Below are 15,990 nucleotides of genomic sequence, written 5' to 3'. Positions count from 1 at the left end.
CGGACAAAAGGCAGAATGGGACTGTAATCCTCGACAGAAGGAAAACATTCAGAGTCCCATGATTTCCCTGGAATTCTATCTGGAGACACTTTCTGGATGAGAGCCCGAGTAGAGCATGGCAGTCTTGCTGAACTGAGGAATTAGAGATAGGAGTTTGCGGCTGGGCAGTGGGTACATGCGAAGAGCTGAAAATCTACATAGGAGTCTCCTTAAGTCTGTGGCCTAATACTCAGCTGCTCACATGTGGGCAAGACTCCAGAAGCCTGGCAGAGAACAGGTGCTGGGAGCTGTGAGTTAAGTCGAGTTTCTAGAGGTTGCAAAGTGCTGGAAGACATAGGAATACTAACCAGCGGAGTGCAAAGACCTTGATAAACACCCTGGGTATCCAATGAGACTACCCAAAAGCTATGTATTAGGAGCAGGTTATCACAGACCTGCCTGAACACAGCTTAAAAATAAGCCTCAAAAATATGTGACCGATTTAACAGTAAATTAATAGCCTGCCAGGACAAAACTCAGAAGTCTCTAAAAGAAGACAACAAAATCCAGATGCTCAACACAGCATCCACAATGCCTATCACACAATCAGAAGCTTCTAGATAGGTGGAGTAGGAAAACATGACTTATAACCAGGAAAGCAATAGATAAAAACAGACTAAGAGATGGCAGAGATACTGGGTTAGCAGACAAGAAATTTAAAGTATCTATTTTATAAATATGTTTTAAGATTTAAAGGATGGGCCTAATAAATGAACACATGAGGGAACCCCAGGAGAAACATGGGAACTATAAAAAGAACTAGATGATGAGGGGTTAGGAAATGAACCTATAGCACTGCAAGGTTCCTATATTTTATGTTAGGTAGTAAAATAGTAACTCTAATTAGATTGTGATAAGGTAAAGATGTATTCTGTTATCCCTATAGCTACCACTAAAAAAAAGCAAAAAAAAAAAAAAAAAAAAAAAAAAAGGAGATCGCTAAAAAAGCAAGAATCATCAAAATCAATATTAAAAAACAGTCAACCCCAGAGAAGAGAGGGAAGAAGGAACAGAGGAGAATACAGGTAGGGAGGGTTGCTGGGTCCCGCAGGGCCTGTCCAGGACTGCGAGCCTGGGAGTGAACTACGCAGGCGTTTACACTCAGCACACAGGCCTCTGTATGCTCTTGTCAGGTTCCATGGCAGCCACTGCAGTCCTTACCAAGTCTTTCTGACACGACTACGTAAACCGTAAGGAATCAATAACCTGGGTACACATACAACTTTTTTCCTGGGAACCAAGGCGAATGTGAGGGACAAAAACTGAGGCAATGCAAAGGTGGGTTTCACTGGGATGCGACAGTAACGATTTACGTATTTTCCAGTTTCAATAAATTATCATCTTTTAGGTAGTAGAGATTTCAAGAAGGTTTCATTCAAGATTCCTCTTCCCCAAATGCTTTAAGCTATTATTGAATTCTACTCAGATATATTTTCATTTTTTTCTGACACCCTCCATAATTCATTTTTGTCCTCTTCTGCTGTGTGCATATTGAAAGTTGCCTGAAGCAGCTGAGGAGCCAAGTGAGGTATAACCCATGTAAGAAAAACAACAAGTAACAACTTAGAAAGTCAGACCAGACACCAAAAACAATAATAGAAGGTAGTGTATGCCAAGTGTCAAATGATGAACGGGCAAGAACTGCGATAAGAATTCAGAGTAAGAGGTGATCAGCTCAAAGACATTTAAATTCATGATTGCAAACTGCAAGCAGCCTCCCTGAGACTTCCCGAGTCTACTCACTCTGCCATATGCTTATTTCCTATCTTCTTCACCCCTCTCTTCAAATCCCCAACATTTCTCACCCCTCTCCACGTTGTCAATGGACTCCACGGATTTCTATGTCCTCAGTGACCTAAAACATGAGGACGGAGGGAACCTCCAAGAGTGCTCACCACCACACCTACAAGCTGCGTGCCCATGCACAGGGGCCTCGTTATTCCTGGGGCACACCGGAAAGGCCTCTGCATTTGCTGTTCCTTCTGCCTAGAACGCTCATTCCGCTCATGTCCCCATGGACTGCACCTTCACATTTTTTAGACAGAAAATATTACCTATCAACCTTCCATGATCACTCCGTATAAAACAGCAATCTCCCTTTTTATCTCCCTCATAATGCGTTTCTCCCATAGCCTTATCAAAATCTGAAATACTGGGGGCACCTGGGTGGCTCAGTTGGTTAAGTGTCTGACTCCTGATTTCAGCTCAGATCATGATCTCAGGGTCATGAGATTGAGCCCCATGTCAGGCTCCAAGCTCTGAAGGGAGTCTGCTGGAGATTCTTTCCCTTTCCCTCTGCCCCTCCCCTGCTAAAATAAATCATTCAATCTTAAAAAAGAATGTGAGATACCATACCTTCATTTGTTTACTACCTACTCCCTGTCGCCAGAATGGGGACTCTGTGAAGGCAGAGACTGGCTTTGTTCCCTACAAGATCTCCTGCACTTAGACCCATGCCTGCTATGTAGTAAGTGCCTAATACATATGTTTTTGAATGAATTAAAGCAGAATTTGAATTGGAGGCTAAAAACGAGGCATCACAAAAGCAGACAGATGGACATGGGATTGGTCCTGTTTAGGAAATGAGAAATTTCTATTCACTAACGAAGAAAGGAAAGAAGAGGAAGATCACGTGTGGGCTGCTGGTGCATCCAAAGCAACTGTCAATCCAAACCAACCCGGACTTCACTTTGTTAGTGACAGGGCTCCACTGAAGTGTTCCCAGCACCAGAAGAGGTGCAGAATGAACTGGAGCCCCAGAAGACAGAGACCGTGGAGTTGGCGAAGACTTTTGGAACAGCAGAGGTGCATACCGACTGGGGAATGACAACACGGTTGAGGTAAACAGGAAGCACAGAGGGCTTCTGGGAGCTAAGTGAGATGCAGAGAGAGGACACTGGAATTAGAGAATTTCTTCTTCCCAATGACTGCAGCCACATTTAGTATAATTTTCTCTTATATTGCTGTGAAGACAGATATGGACCGCCCCATTTAGTACCATAAAAAGGGAGTCTTAACGACTTAGTCAACAAATGAAAAAGTTAAGTGACTTAACCATGTAGAGAGGAGTCTCTCCTTTTAAGAATACGCTGTAATAGCTACCGTTAGAAATATTTCGCACAACACAGGGAGCTAGAACTTATTTATGGCACAAGAGAAGAACCAACATAAGTCACAACTAGAATGCCCCTAGGGGATGTAGGGAAAGCAACCAACCACCAGCGACCCTCGGCAGCGGCTTCTGTCAGAGCGAACAGACTGTACTCAGCACCGGCTCGCATTTCATCTTCGTCTTTTCCTTTCCTTCTACTTTAACCAAAGACTTCTCACTGTTTCTTGAACGGACTCAACCCCATATTCTGATACTATACGAAAGGCGTGTGAGCTTTCAGGGATGGCACATGACTTGATCTGGGAAAGCAGTCCAGACAGAAAGCTCTCCTCTGCAGTGACAGGACATCAGCCGCTGGAGAACAACACAGACAGGAGAGCGGCTCAAACCTTACCAAGCTCTGCTGTTTGGATTCTGTGACCTTTCCAAATAGGTGATCATTCAGCACAGTGCAATTAAGAATGGCCTACTGAGTTGTTTTCATGCAAAATAATAGGCTGCTAGCTGCTCTGTCAGACCTACTGAAGAGAAAAAAAGACCCCAGCCACGTATTGCAGGAAACGCCTAAGAGCTTCATTGGGAAACGCTGCTGGAAGGGAAAGGCCCATTTCTAACTTGAGCAATACTCTAAACTTCAGCAGGGTCCAAAATTCCAAGGAGATGGTAGACATGAGGACATTACTTCTTTTGGTAAGGGAGTTAGTTCCACATACTGAGAGGGCCCCAAGATGGAACAGAGAGCAACCACCAGCTCCGACGCCGTCTCGCACACAGCCCTGTGGTGAGAAACTCTTACGATCTGACTCCACGTGAACACACGTCAGCTGCTCATGAAGGAGTGTCCTATTAGAAGTAGAAAAATCACACCCATTAGCTCTCAGTGAACACAGCCTGCTGACTAGTAAAGTAATGCTCTCTAGGTCTCTGTGGGGCTCTAGCCCTGGCTCCACTTTATACAAATATTCTATCAGTCAGCTGGATAAAGATAAAAGAGGCCAATGCATGGAATGAAAAAACTTGATTCCCAAAGGCGTAATCTGAAACAATACCAGAAAAGTCTTGCACATTTGGCTCTAGAAACCAACAGCAGTTACACAGGATGGGATCAGTAGCGTGTGTGAACAGAATCAGGAGTTTGCTAGCAACATGTTCACTGAGTCAACCGTGTGGAATGGCTGCTAAAAAAGCGAATGTGCTTTTGGTTTCATTTAGAGAACCTAGAATAAGGAAAGTGATGATCTCATTCTGCTCGAAACTGACCGGCCCTGAAGGAGCATGGCGGGAGCAGAAGAAATGGGGTACGATGGGGTAGGGGTGAGTGAGGCACGAACTGTGAATATTCGGCCTGCACAGGAGAAGATTAGGGGCCAGGGACTCGGGACTGCACCTACAGAAAGCACTGGGAAGGCTGCTATATAAAAAAGGAATTAGATAGCTTTCTGATGGCTTCCAGAGGGAGGGCCAGGATCGATAGGGAGAGAGGAGTCAACCAGAATAAGGAATAGCTTCCAAAGACGGAATGTCCTGCCTCAGGAGGCGGCTTTCACTCAGAGGCAGGACACTGCTTGTTAGAAATGGATGAGGAGAGAGATCAACGCCTATTAACATGACAGCATGAGATGCTCTGATGACCTCACCGCTGAAGCTATCGATCTCTATGGATTGATATAGATACATACACACACCCCCAAACCAACCTTTTATAGACCTTGGGAACTGTGCTAAGGGCAAATAGCAAATGAAGACATAACTATTTAAAAAAAAACGATGTAAATTCGGTAAGAAGGGCGAGTGTGTGTTACTGAACCAAGACTGCTCCCTCAAGCTCGTCTCTCCCAAGCTCCTAGTTAGAGGGCTTTCTTTTCAGTAGAAGCAGGACTTCAGCGTTGGTCCTCCTGCCTCCAGCTACCTGCTGCTGAGGAAGTCCTAAGCAAGCACAGTCAAGAAGTGGCGGGGGCTCCTTTCTTCCACCCAGACTCATGGAATACAGGCTTCATCCTGGACGCTGTCCACTAAAAAGCACAGGCTCTCTGAACACCCCTGCTCCAGACTGGGAGGCAGAGGTCCCACCACAAGAAAAGCCAAGAGGACCTCAGGCTGTTCCCTCTTCCAACAAGCATTCAAGTCCTAAGTGGGCATGTCATTCAGAGAGAAGCTTCACTTTGTACTTACCCCCAGCATGAGTCCTGGTTCAGAGATTATTCCTTGGGGGAGAAGGAGCCAGTAAAACAGGTCTTAATCTCTTCTCAAAGGAACTGATTTCAGTCGCAACTGAGTGTGGAGAAGTTTGAACCTAAGAGTATTCTTAAGAACAGTGAAGATTGTGGGGAAAAGCAACTGGGAGGAGATTCATGGATTTAATGTAGATACAGCCTACACCAGACCAGCTACTCTGTAGAAGAGAACTGAGGACAATGATAGTTGGCGGGGGGGGGGGGGGGGAGTCCTAATAAGGAGGTCAAAACAAATACTAAAAACAGACCTCAGAAACTAGTCCTTCAAAGGAGTCACAATTTCACTGGATCAGTGTGTAGAGTAATTTATGCACCCAAGGCATTGTTGAAAACAAAGGAGCAATCAATAGAGTTTAACAGCTGGTCTGACCAAGGAAAAAGAGAAAGAGAGCCCTACCAATACCACTGCCATCCCTGGTGTCTGTGGGACACCCAAGGCTGTATCTCCCAAGGAGCAACATCAGAGGCTTAACACTTGGGGATGGGCAGGGGATAGACTTCATAAAATAACCCAGCCAGTCACTAAAAATAATAATAATAGTTTGGGCTGCAGCAGCCTGGAGTGGAGCAAATAAGAATAACTCCAGGAGTCGGGGATCAATGCAGAGTTGCTCCGTTACCTAAAATATCTTCTTCTTTTTTTTTTTTTAAAGATTTTATTTATTTATTTGATAGAGATAGAGACAGCCAGCGAGAGAGGGAACACAAGCAGGGGGAGTGGGAGAGGAAGAAGCAGGCTCACAGCAGAGGAGCCCGATGTGGGGCTCGATCCCACAACGCCGGGACCACGCCCTGAGCCTAAGGCAGATGCCCAACCACTGTGCCACCCAGGCGCCCCTAAAATATCTACTTTCTAACCCAAAATTACAAGGCATATAAAGAAATAGGAAAGTGTGATCACATACTGGGAAAAAAGCAGGTAACACAATCTGCCTGAGAGAGTAACCAGATGTTAGATTTAACAGAAAGACTTTAAAATCGGCCATGATAAATATACTTAAGAACCAAAAAAAATCCCCTAAAAAAAACAACAACAATAAAAAAAACCATATACACACACACACCCACAGGAAATGGACGAAATGTAGGAAAGCATGATTTTAAAAGTAAAGGAAGGTATGATGGCAATGTTGCATCCCCAATACAGAATATCAATAAAGAGAAACAAATTACAAAAAAGGATCACATGGAAATTCTAGATCTGAACTGGCAGAAGAAATAATGAACTTGAAGATAAATGAACAGAGTACGCAAGCTGAAGAACAGGGGAAGAAAGAGTGAAGAAAACTGAACAGAGAAATGCAAGACACCATCAATACCACAACAAATACATACGGAAACAAGAAAATGAGAGGAGAGAGAATGGAGAAGACAAAATGTCGAAGAAATTATGGCTGAAGAATCACACATTTATTGAAAAGCAGTAACCTAGGGGCGCCTGCATGGCTCAGTTGGTTAAGTGTCTGCCTTTGGCTCAGGTCATGATCCTGGAGACCCGGGACTGAGCCCCACCTCAGGCTCCCTGTTCAGTGGGGAGTCTGCTTCTCCCTCTTCTCCTCCCCCCCATCCCTGCTCTTGTTCTCTCTCTCTCAATTGGATAAATACAAATCTTTAATTAAAAAAAGCAAAGCAAAGCAGTAACCTACCCACCCAGGAAGCTCAACACACTCCACGCAGGATAAAGGCAAGAGACCCACAAATATCTCTTGTAAAAAGTAAAAATGCTCTTAAGTCAAAGGCTTGGAGAAAATCTTGAAAAGCAGCAAGAGAAAAATGACTAGTCCCTTATAAGGGACCCCAATAAGATTAATAACCGAACTCTAGGCAGAAACAAGAGAGACCAGAAGACAACAGGATAGCACATTCGAAGTGTTCCAAGAAAAAAACTTGTCAATCAAAAATCTTATATCCAACAAGGAGATGAAAGAAATACTTTCCCAAGTAAACAAAAATGGAGAGAAGTTGTTGCTAACAGACCCACCTTATAAAAAAAAATTAATGTTAAGTTCATTAGTCACTGTTCACAGTCACTAGTGGAAAGCAATTCAAATCCCTAAGAAAAACCAAAAGAGAACTGGTAAAAAAGAACTGGAAGGCAACTGTATAATACTATGTATATAATGTAATGTTGGCCTATAACATTCAGAAATGTAATATATGTATAATATATTTGTGCAAAGGAGATGGGTAGGGACAAAGGTTTACTAGGCTAAGAAAGTGGCTACAGACAGTAAAGCAATAATTATCACAATGTATTGTTGGGTTTGTAACGTAAATAGATATACTATGTAGAAAAGTATCACAAAACATGGGAAAAAGTAATAGAGCTAAATAGGAGTAACACTTATATATAACCCGAATTAAGCTAGTTTAAATCAGAAGCTGAATCAGAAGTAGTTAAGAAGTATAGGGCAAACCCTAGAGCACCACTAAAACAAAAAACAAAACCCAGAAAAAAACCCTCAAAAAGATTTAAAGACCTCACTAAAGAAGATAAACAGATGGTAAATAAGCATATGAAAAAATACTCAACACTGAACATCATTCAAGACACCACTAGTGGAATGGCTAAAATCCAAAAAACAAACAATATCAAATGCTGGCAAGGATGTAGGACAATAGGAACTCACATTCACTGTGCGGGAATGCAAAAGTAGTACAGCCACTTTGGAAGATAGTTTGGTAGCCTCTCAGAAAACTGAACGTTCTTACCATACAATCCAGCAGGTGCTCCTTGGTATTTATCCAAATGAGCTGAAAACTTATGATCACATAAAACCCTGCACATGGATGTTTACAGTAGCTTTACTGACAACTGTTAAAACCTGGAAGCAACCAAGATGTCCTTTAGTAAGTGAAGGGACGAACAACAAACTGGTACATCCAGACAATGGCGTATCATTCAGAGCTAAAAAGAAATGAGATATCAAGCCACAAGAAGACAGGAGGAACCTCAGATGGGTATCACTGAGTAAGAGAAACCAATCTGCAAAGGCTACATACTGTCCAACTATATGACATTCTGGAAAAGGCAAAACTATGGAGATAGTTTTAGTTGCCAGAAGTTTGGGGGGTGGGAGGGAAGATGAATAAGTGAAGCACGGGATTTTTGGGGTAGTGTAACTATTCTGCATGATACTGTAATGGTGGCTACACTTCATTATACATTTGTCAGAACCCACAGAATGTATAACACAAGATGTGCCTCTAATGTAAACCACGGACTTACGCTAATAATGATGTATCTACGTTACATGCTCACCATTTGTAATAAATGTACCACAGGGATGCAAGATTTTAACAACATGGAGAATGGAGGGGGAAATGTACGGGAACTGTACTTTCTGCTCAATTTTTTTGTAAGCCTAAAACTTCTCTAAAAGAATAGTCCACGAATGGGGTGCCTGGGTGGCTCCGTCAGTTCAGCATCCGACTCTTGATTTCAGCCCAGGTCATGATCTCAGGGCCATGAGATCGAGCCCTGTGTCAGACTTTGTGCTGAGCATGGAGCCTGCTTAAGATTCTCTCTCTCCCCCTCTCCTTCTGCCCCTTGCTTGTGTGCGCTCGCTCTCTCTCAAAAAAATAGTCCATTAATTTAAAATATTATTAAAGAAATCCAAATGCTACATTAGAAAATACTCAATACAAAAGAAATGGGTGAGGAGTAGATTAGTACATTGGGTAAGAACTCTAAGATCTTTGAAACCCACAGCTAGTCTCACTTTTCAGGCCGGAAGATACGCCCAATCATCAGCAAGAGCGAATACCACGAGCAAGTGGTCACTGCTGTCCTTCTCTGTAACTGTCTGCAGCTAACATTCTCTTCCTCTATATGAGGACTAGTAAGCAGGTTTCAGAAAGGCCCCGGCCATGGACTTCAGATCATAATCACGGAGAGGAGAACGGAAAGAACACGGCAGCACAGTCAGACCCATGACTATGTTATACTTCACCGAGCCTTGAGTTCCTTAAGAACAGCTGCGGTCAAGGAAATCCCCGCACCCTGCTGTGGGAAACAGCTTACTGCTAAGACCACCCTCCCCGTAAGTCTGAGACAAAATCTACCACATCACCAAGTTCCTCTATGACAAAACCAGACACAGGCCCACCGAATTTCCACTCTTGGTCTCTTAAAAGATGAGCAGAACTGTTTGTCCTGATTCAATGGGACAAAATGCTTGTTAACTGATGACCAAATTTCAGTTAAGCTTCTCTCCCTCCCCCAGGGCCTTGATACACCCTCAACGTGAGCCAGCGTAGGATCCTTAATGATCCTTCCATCAGCTGACGGCATGAAAGACATTTCTAATCTACTATCTATCACCTACTCCCCCACATCTGGTTCTTTCTGCCCCTATTTACTGGCCCCTGTAAAACAAATTCCTTTCTGCATGAATTTTTTTTTTTTTTTTTTAAAGTAACCTCTACAGCCAGTGTGGCAGGGCGGGGAGGGGGGTGGTTCAAACTCACAACCTCAAGATCAAGAGTTACGTGCTCTACTTACTGAGCCAGCCAGGCGCCCCTGCCTTATTTTTTGACACCTTTGTGGATCTTAATGTGGAACACTCTCCTCATAGCAAAAGCCCCCTTCTCTTTCTGCAATTATTGTTTTGAATGAAGTCTCTCGTTCCTTAAGTCCAAATTTGTTTTTGTGTTTTTACAGACTCTACTCGTTCAGCCTGTTAGGGTCTAACTCAAATCCTCCAGCACAACAATGAACATGTCACTTGAGTTTAAAACAACTGCAGACTCACAGAACCCTCTCATACCAAGGGATCTAAAAATTAAGCAGCCCGCCTCTCACCCATGGCAGGAACCTCTGTGACAGCTCCGAGTGGCAGATGTCCTGTGTGGATCAAACACCTCTGGTAACAAATAATGTGCTATCTCACAAGGCAACCTGTTCTGCTATCAGGAAATTCTCCCAACTAAGCTGACATGTCCATCTACACAGCAGCCACAGGCACCACTTCTGTCCTCTGAACTACAAAGAATGCCTATGTTTCCTTCCAGATCTTTCAGCTGTCTGAAGGCAACTGCACCCCAGCTACTTCACGTCAGCACAGAAAGGCACCTAGCCTGTGGAGATCTTCCACCCTGTCTATGCAAAAACAGACTAAATCCTGTCCTCGGTTTCCTTTTTTTTTTTTTTTTTTAAATCAGTAGAGGCATGGACGTCACAATTGGATATAAGTCCTACTAAGAAAAACGGAAAGAGGCAGCACACACCCATCAAGGGCTCTCACTTTTTGTTCACGAGGGGCCAGTCAGCGGAGACACTGCAGCCAGCTTTTCTGTTGTTATGGAAACTGTGGCTCTGTGAGGCTTTTCCCCTTAAAAATATCGCCGCCCTCAGACCCCACCTCTCCCCGCTAATGATTCCATAAAAATCATGAGTGAGTGTAGTCGTCTACCTTCCTGACACTGGTGGCAAGACTGGGAATGGACTATAAAAATTTTACCTCACCAGAACACTTGCACAAAACAAACAAACAACTGCTCCAAATTCTAGTAATACACTTGACTACTTAAGGAACTGCTAACCAGTCTCTGGGAGGCTTGGCTATTTAATCCAACAGTTCAGTCACTACTCACTTGGAAATGTGTTGACAGCAAGAACTATATTTCACTGACCTTGGTCCTTCCCAGCCCTGGCACCTGGAAGCATGTGGAATATTCACTGAATTTACCCTAGACTCATGAGAAAGCCTTTCCACTCTACTTCTCCCAGTACCTGTCCCTAGCTGAAGAAGTCACTCTGGGAAGACCATCAACTTTGGACTCTTCCAGTGGGTTTCACCAGCCTGAGGATACTCTTTAGTCAGAGCTCCTGACTCCTCAGCCTCTGCAAACACACCAAGCAGTGAAAGCTCATCTAAAACAGCGGCTGGCTCAGGGTGTATAACCATGCTTTTGTGATTGAGATGTAAGACAAAATTGCTTTCTCTGGTTACCATAATCCCAACTTTGCAAATTCCTGGTTGGTGTTTCTTTAGTAGTTGAGAAAAGATGCATCACAGCTGAGTGGTTTTTGATGCTGCCTTCAACTAACTCTCTGAACTCATTTATCACCTCAAACATTATCAACACCTCCAATTTTAATCTGTTCTAGTGAGTTAATTGCCAGGGGCTTTTACAGTAATTTTTATCTTAGGAAAATGCTTCCTGATTTTTAAATTTCCGGCCATCCATGATCAAACACTGAACAAGCCCTAGAGAAGCATGTGTATCTTCTAACTTTACTGAAGTTATCAGAGCCACTTAAGAAGAAATTTTACATATATAAGATAAATATTACACACAAATTTTATATGCCACATATATACAATATACAACAAATGTTTCTAATCTAGAGCTTTCTAAAAGAATATCTAAAATGCAAAATGCTTGTGTCGCAAAAAGAATTATGTACACACGCTCATAGAATTTGCTAGATTCTGACAGGTGGCAGCAGAGTAGAAGAGCAACTCCTACATGAGATACCTATCCCAGGAAGTTAAGCAGAACCCTACAGAAAATGGCTTCTGTCTCCTCAGCACTTGCATCCAGCTCTTGCCAGCGCCAATATTGACAACACAGTCACCAAACATTTTCTTTGGTTATTGGTCAACAGAGAATCTTTGGCTCAAATCAAGAACACTACTGCTCCTTTGTGTTTCTTACACGTCACTTTGGCAGTCATCTGTTCAACAGACACTGCTGGTGCCTCCATCTGTCAGTGCAACTTTGACAATGTAGCTCCAGGACGATACCCAGAATATACATGCAGATGTCTGTCTATATGTACACACACACTGACACACACAGACACAGACACACAGACACACACACACACACACACACACCTAGGCAAGTACCAATCAGGTGTGGAGTTTCACCCTGGTCTCACTCGGAATACTGCTGCCGTAGCTCAAACAGTAAGGGACTGACCATGTTGGGAATAGAAGCCTGGCACAGCAATGAGGTTTCATTTGTTCTTTCTCTATTTACTCAGGCCCAGAAACTTCTTTTTCCCCCTCATTTCCCATAAACAGCTAAGAAGTCCTGTGGAATCTCTTTCGCGTATCTCATTCCCTCCACAACTACCGCTGACTGCTTGGTTCAACACTTAGGGACACAACAGCAACAAGTCTGATGGGATGGCTGCTTTCCTGAGCCAGGCAGTCCCTGATGGGGCAGACATGTAAGCAATGAGGCAGTTTCAGCACAGCCAGGGAAACATGCTGGCAGGTGGGGGCTAGTTCAGGGTGCTGTAAGAGAGAGCTCAAAATGGGAAGGACACCTGGCTCACACTTAAAGTGTCAGAAAGAGTTTTGGGGGAGAAAAAATAAGACTTGAATCTACCTCATCTCCTCATTCCATTAGTACGGCACAGATTTAGGACCTTTCTCTTGCCTGGACACTGTCTACTATTGATTGATCTTTCTGCCTTTAATCTCACCTTTGACAGAAACCCTTATCCTCAAGATAAAAAGCAAACTTCACAAAATAGGGCTCTTTTGTGATATGGATTCCCATTCATTTCACCAAGCCTCTGCATGCGCCCATATTTAAGACACACAGACCATGTCCATTTCTGGAGTGTCCTGTACTCACCCACGTCTACTTGGGACATCTTTTCCCTTGTGCTTCAATGCTAGATCAAGCTTTCTCTTCTTTGAGATGCCTTCCCCGACCACTCAGTCTGGGAGAGGCACCTGTTTCGATACGTATTTTAAAGTTATTCTAGACATCATAACAGTATGATATTAAGTATGTGCTATTTAATTTAAGCTTCAACTTAGGGACAGTCAGTGGTCCTAACCAAGAATCCATATTTCAGAGACTGCAAGCTAACACGAAATCCCAAAAGCAGCTACTCAAAGTCCAGAAATTTTTCCATTGGTGAAATTAATGTCTGTTAATCAGAATGGTAAATATGAGAGATGGGCTCTCATTGCTAAAATAAAAGGTATTCAAGATATATATACCAAATAAAATATTTTAGAGATAGCCCCAATTCTTGCATGGACAGTGAGTAAGTCTGCACCTGATCACTTAGGAATGCCACCTGGGGCCACCTGTGTCCAGTCATTGGCTTTGGAAGTTTCTGTTTGTCTGATACTGATTACAAGAGTAAGAGAATCCTACTTATGTAACATTGCTACACCCCAACAGTGGTCAGACACCTAAAATGACAGACAGCTAGGCCATTACCAAGTTTAAAAAATAGGTTACATGAAGCTGTTCCTAAATGAGTATTTAATAAACATCTTTAAGTATGGCAGGATTTGCTTTCATTATAACGTAGTAACAAAACCTTGGAGGAACAGCTAAGCATTTCTCAAACTTCTTCACGGGGCTTTTTACCACGGGAACATAGGAGTCGTATTAAAACCGCTTAGCCATCCCACACAGCCTCTCCTCTCTGCTCCTGTGTACCTGCCACCTTCCCTGGCCTGTGTCAGATCATACAGCAGCTGGCAGTGTACGTGTCCGCCTTCCCCAAAGAGTGTCGAGGTCCTGGAGAACAGAGACTGTGTTTTTCATCTCTGTAGTCTCTTGCTTAGCACAGTACCTACATACAGAAATACCTGCTGAATGGACAATAGAAAGGAGCAATAATAAAGTGACAGGACATCTAAGTAGGATGGGGGATTTGTGTTTTAACACTAGTTTCAGTAAAACCTGAGTCCCTCCTATGTGTCAGTAATTTACCAGGGACTTACTATGTGTCAAACACAGCGCTAGGCCCTTAAATAGTATCTCATTTAGTCTTCAGGAAACTTCTGAGAGGTAGCAGCATCATTTATAGCAGAGGAAGCAGAGAGGCTGACTAAGAAAGTTATTCCACTGGGGGCACCTGGGTGGCTCAGTTGGTTAAGTGTCTGACTCTTGATTTTGGCTTGGGTCAAGATCTCAGGGTTGTGAGATCAAGCCCCGCACTGGGCTCCATGCCAGGTGTGGAGCCTGCTTAAGATTCTCTCTCTCCCTCTCCCTCTGCCCCTCCTCTCTCTCTCTCTCTCTGTCTCTTAAAAAAAAAAAGATAGAAGGTTATTCAGATAAATAAGTGGAAGAGTCAATCTTTGAACCCATGTCTGGTTGAATCAAAAACATGTTTTTAACCACTACTTTAGGAGCGTGTCCCACAGCTAACACTTGAAAGCTCAGGCAAAAACTGTCCCCCTGGATTCCAATTTCCTCATCTGTTTACAGAGCGAGATGAGGTGACTCAAGCCCTCCCCACTGCTCAGGTCACAGTGCGGTGGCTCCAGGTGGCAGCAGTCATCGCCTCAGTCCGCCTGCCCTTGCGGTCCCGACAAAAATGGAAGAGATTTTCCTGGGCAGCATGGAATAGGGCTTTTCGGATAACATATTTTGTTTTTGTTCTTTTTTTCTTTTAAAAACGTCTCAGGGGATTCTACAGGCAGAGAAAAGGGACCCATTTTTGGCACACGGCTTTGAAGCTAGAACCTGCTGTTAGTTAACAGAGCCAGCAGGTTGTTATTTTTGTTCTACGATTCTTCACTGACATGGATGCTGGCTGAAATTATAAAAAGGGCAAGGAAAGAAAACCTACATCCAGGGACACTTCAATTGTCAGCAAAATAAAAGTGGTAAAAGCAAACAGTACAAATGTCAGCTTGTTTAGCACATGTCAACTGCACTGTGGCAGCTCCGTGCAGAAAAGGGTTTGAGACCTGGTTCTCCTGACACCATCCGAGAATTGCTCAACTGAAAGACTCACACCCTTTCTGTGCTACGAAGTTTACAGTCAGGGATGGAGGTGGCATAGGTAAGAGTGCCACAAGTATTCACTGAGCACTTGCTTACGCAGTATGAAATGCTAATATCTCAGGCCAGTTTTCTTTAGGCACAGCTATCTGGAGGGAAAGCACATTAGTAAAGAAAGAATACCTTAGACTATCCTCCTTAGAATACCTTTTATCTGCTACCACTCACTGATCAGGGTACCTGCCTGATAAAGAGAATGGGAATTCTAGAACAATGAAAGTTCTAGTTGCCAGGAGACTGATGCTAGGCCCAACCCCCCACCCCCCAATCTGGCTTCCTGGAAGAGCCAAGGAATTCTGGTGATATGTCATTAAGGCATCCAATCAGAAAGAACCTTCGACAGCATTGAGATGATTAAAAATCCGTGTCATTTTGAGAAAATTGTTCAAGAGAGGAGAATAAACACACAGAAGGAGGAAGGTGGATTTGCGCCTTTAAAACTCACTGTCTTCTAGAAATGAACAGAGGAAAAAAAAAAAAGAGAGAGAGACAAAACAAGAAACAGACTCTTCACTATAGAGAACCAAATGATGGTTACCAGAAGGGAGGAGGGTAGGGGGATGGGTAAAACAGGCGATGGGGATTAAGGAGGGCACTGGTCATGATGAGCACTGGGTGATGAATGTAAGTGTTCAGTCACTATATGGGACACCCGAAACTAATATAACTGTATTTAACAACACTGGAGTTAAAATAAAAATCTAATAAATTAAAAAAACTCACCTTCTTAACAGCAGAATCTCCTTTGGATGGATGACAAGAAGGAGACATTTTTACCTAGAAAAAAAGGCAAACACTTCAATATCCTTTTAGTTATAATCTAGTTTTATC

At 43.3% G+C, this 15,990-nt stretch overlaps 1 protein-coding gene across 7 annotated transcripts in view; it reads right to left on the bottom strand.

Annotated features, from left to right (window-relative positions):
- VPS8 (VPS8 subunit of CORVET complex) overlaps positions 1-15,990 on the bottom strand; it is a 245,956-nt gene that overhangs the window by 13,765 nt on the left and 216,201 nt on the right. For 6 of the 7 annotated variants that reach the window (XM_087861466.1, XM_087861468.1, XM_045776626.2 and 3 more), the window contains one exon: positions 15,883-15,936. The exons of the other annotated variant lie outside the window; for it this stretch is intronic. In XM_087861466.1, coding sequence (XP_087717592.1) covers positions 15,883-15,936 — 54 coding nt within the window. The remainder of the gene's footprint in view (positions 1-15,882; positions 15,937-15,990) is intronic. 7 annotated transcript variants of the gene reach the window in all.

This window comes from Ursus americanus, chromosome 4 (genome assembly GCF_024610735.1).
Source record: "Ursus americanus isolate L20-20 chromosome 4, mUrsAme1.1.p, whole genome shotgun sequence".
NCBI classification, from domain to species: domain Eukaryota; kingdom Metazoa; phylum Chordata; class Mammalia; order Carnivora; family Ursidae; genus Ursus; species Ursus americanus.
This window is presented reverse-complemented; position numbering and strand designations above follow the sequence as displayed.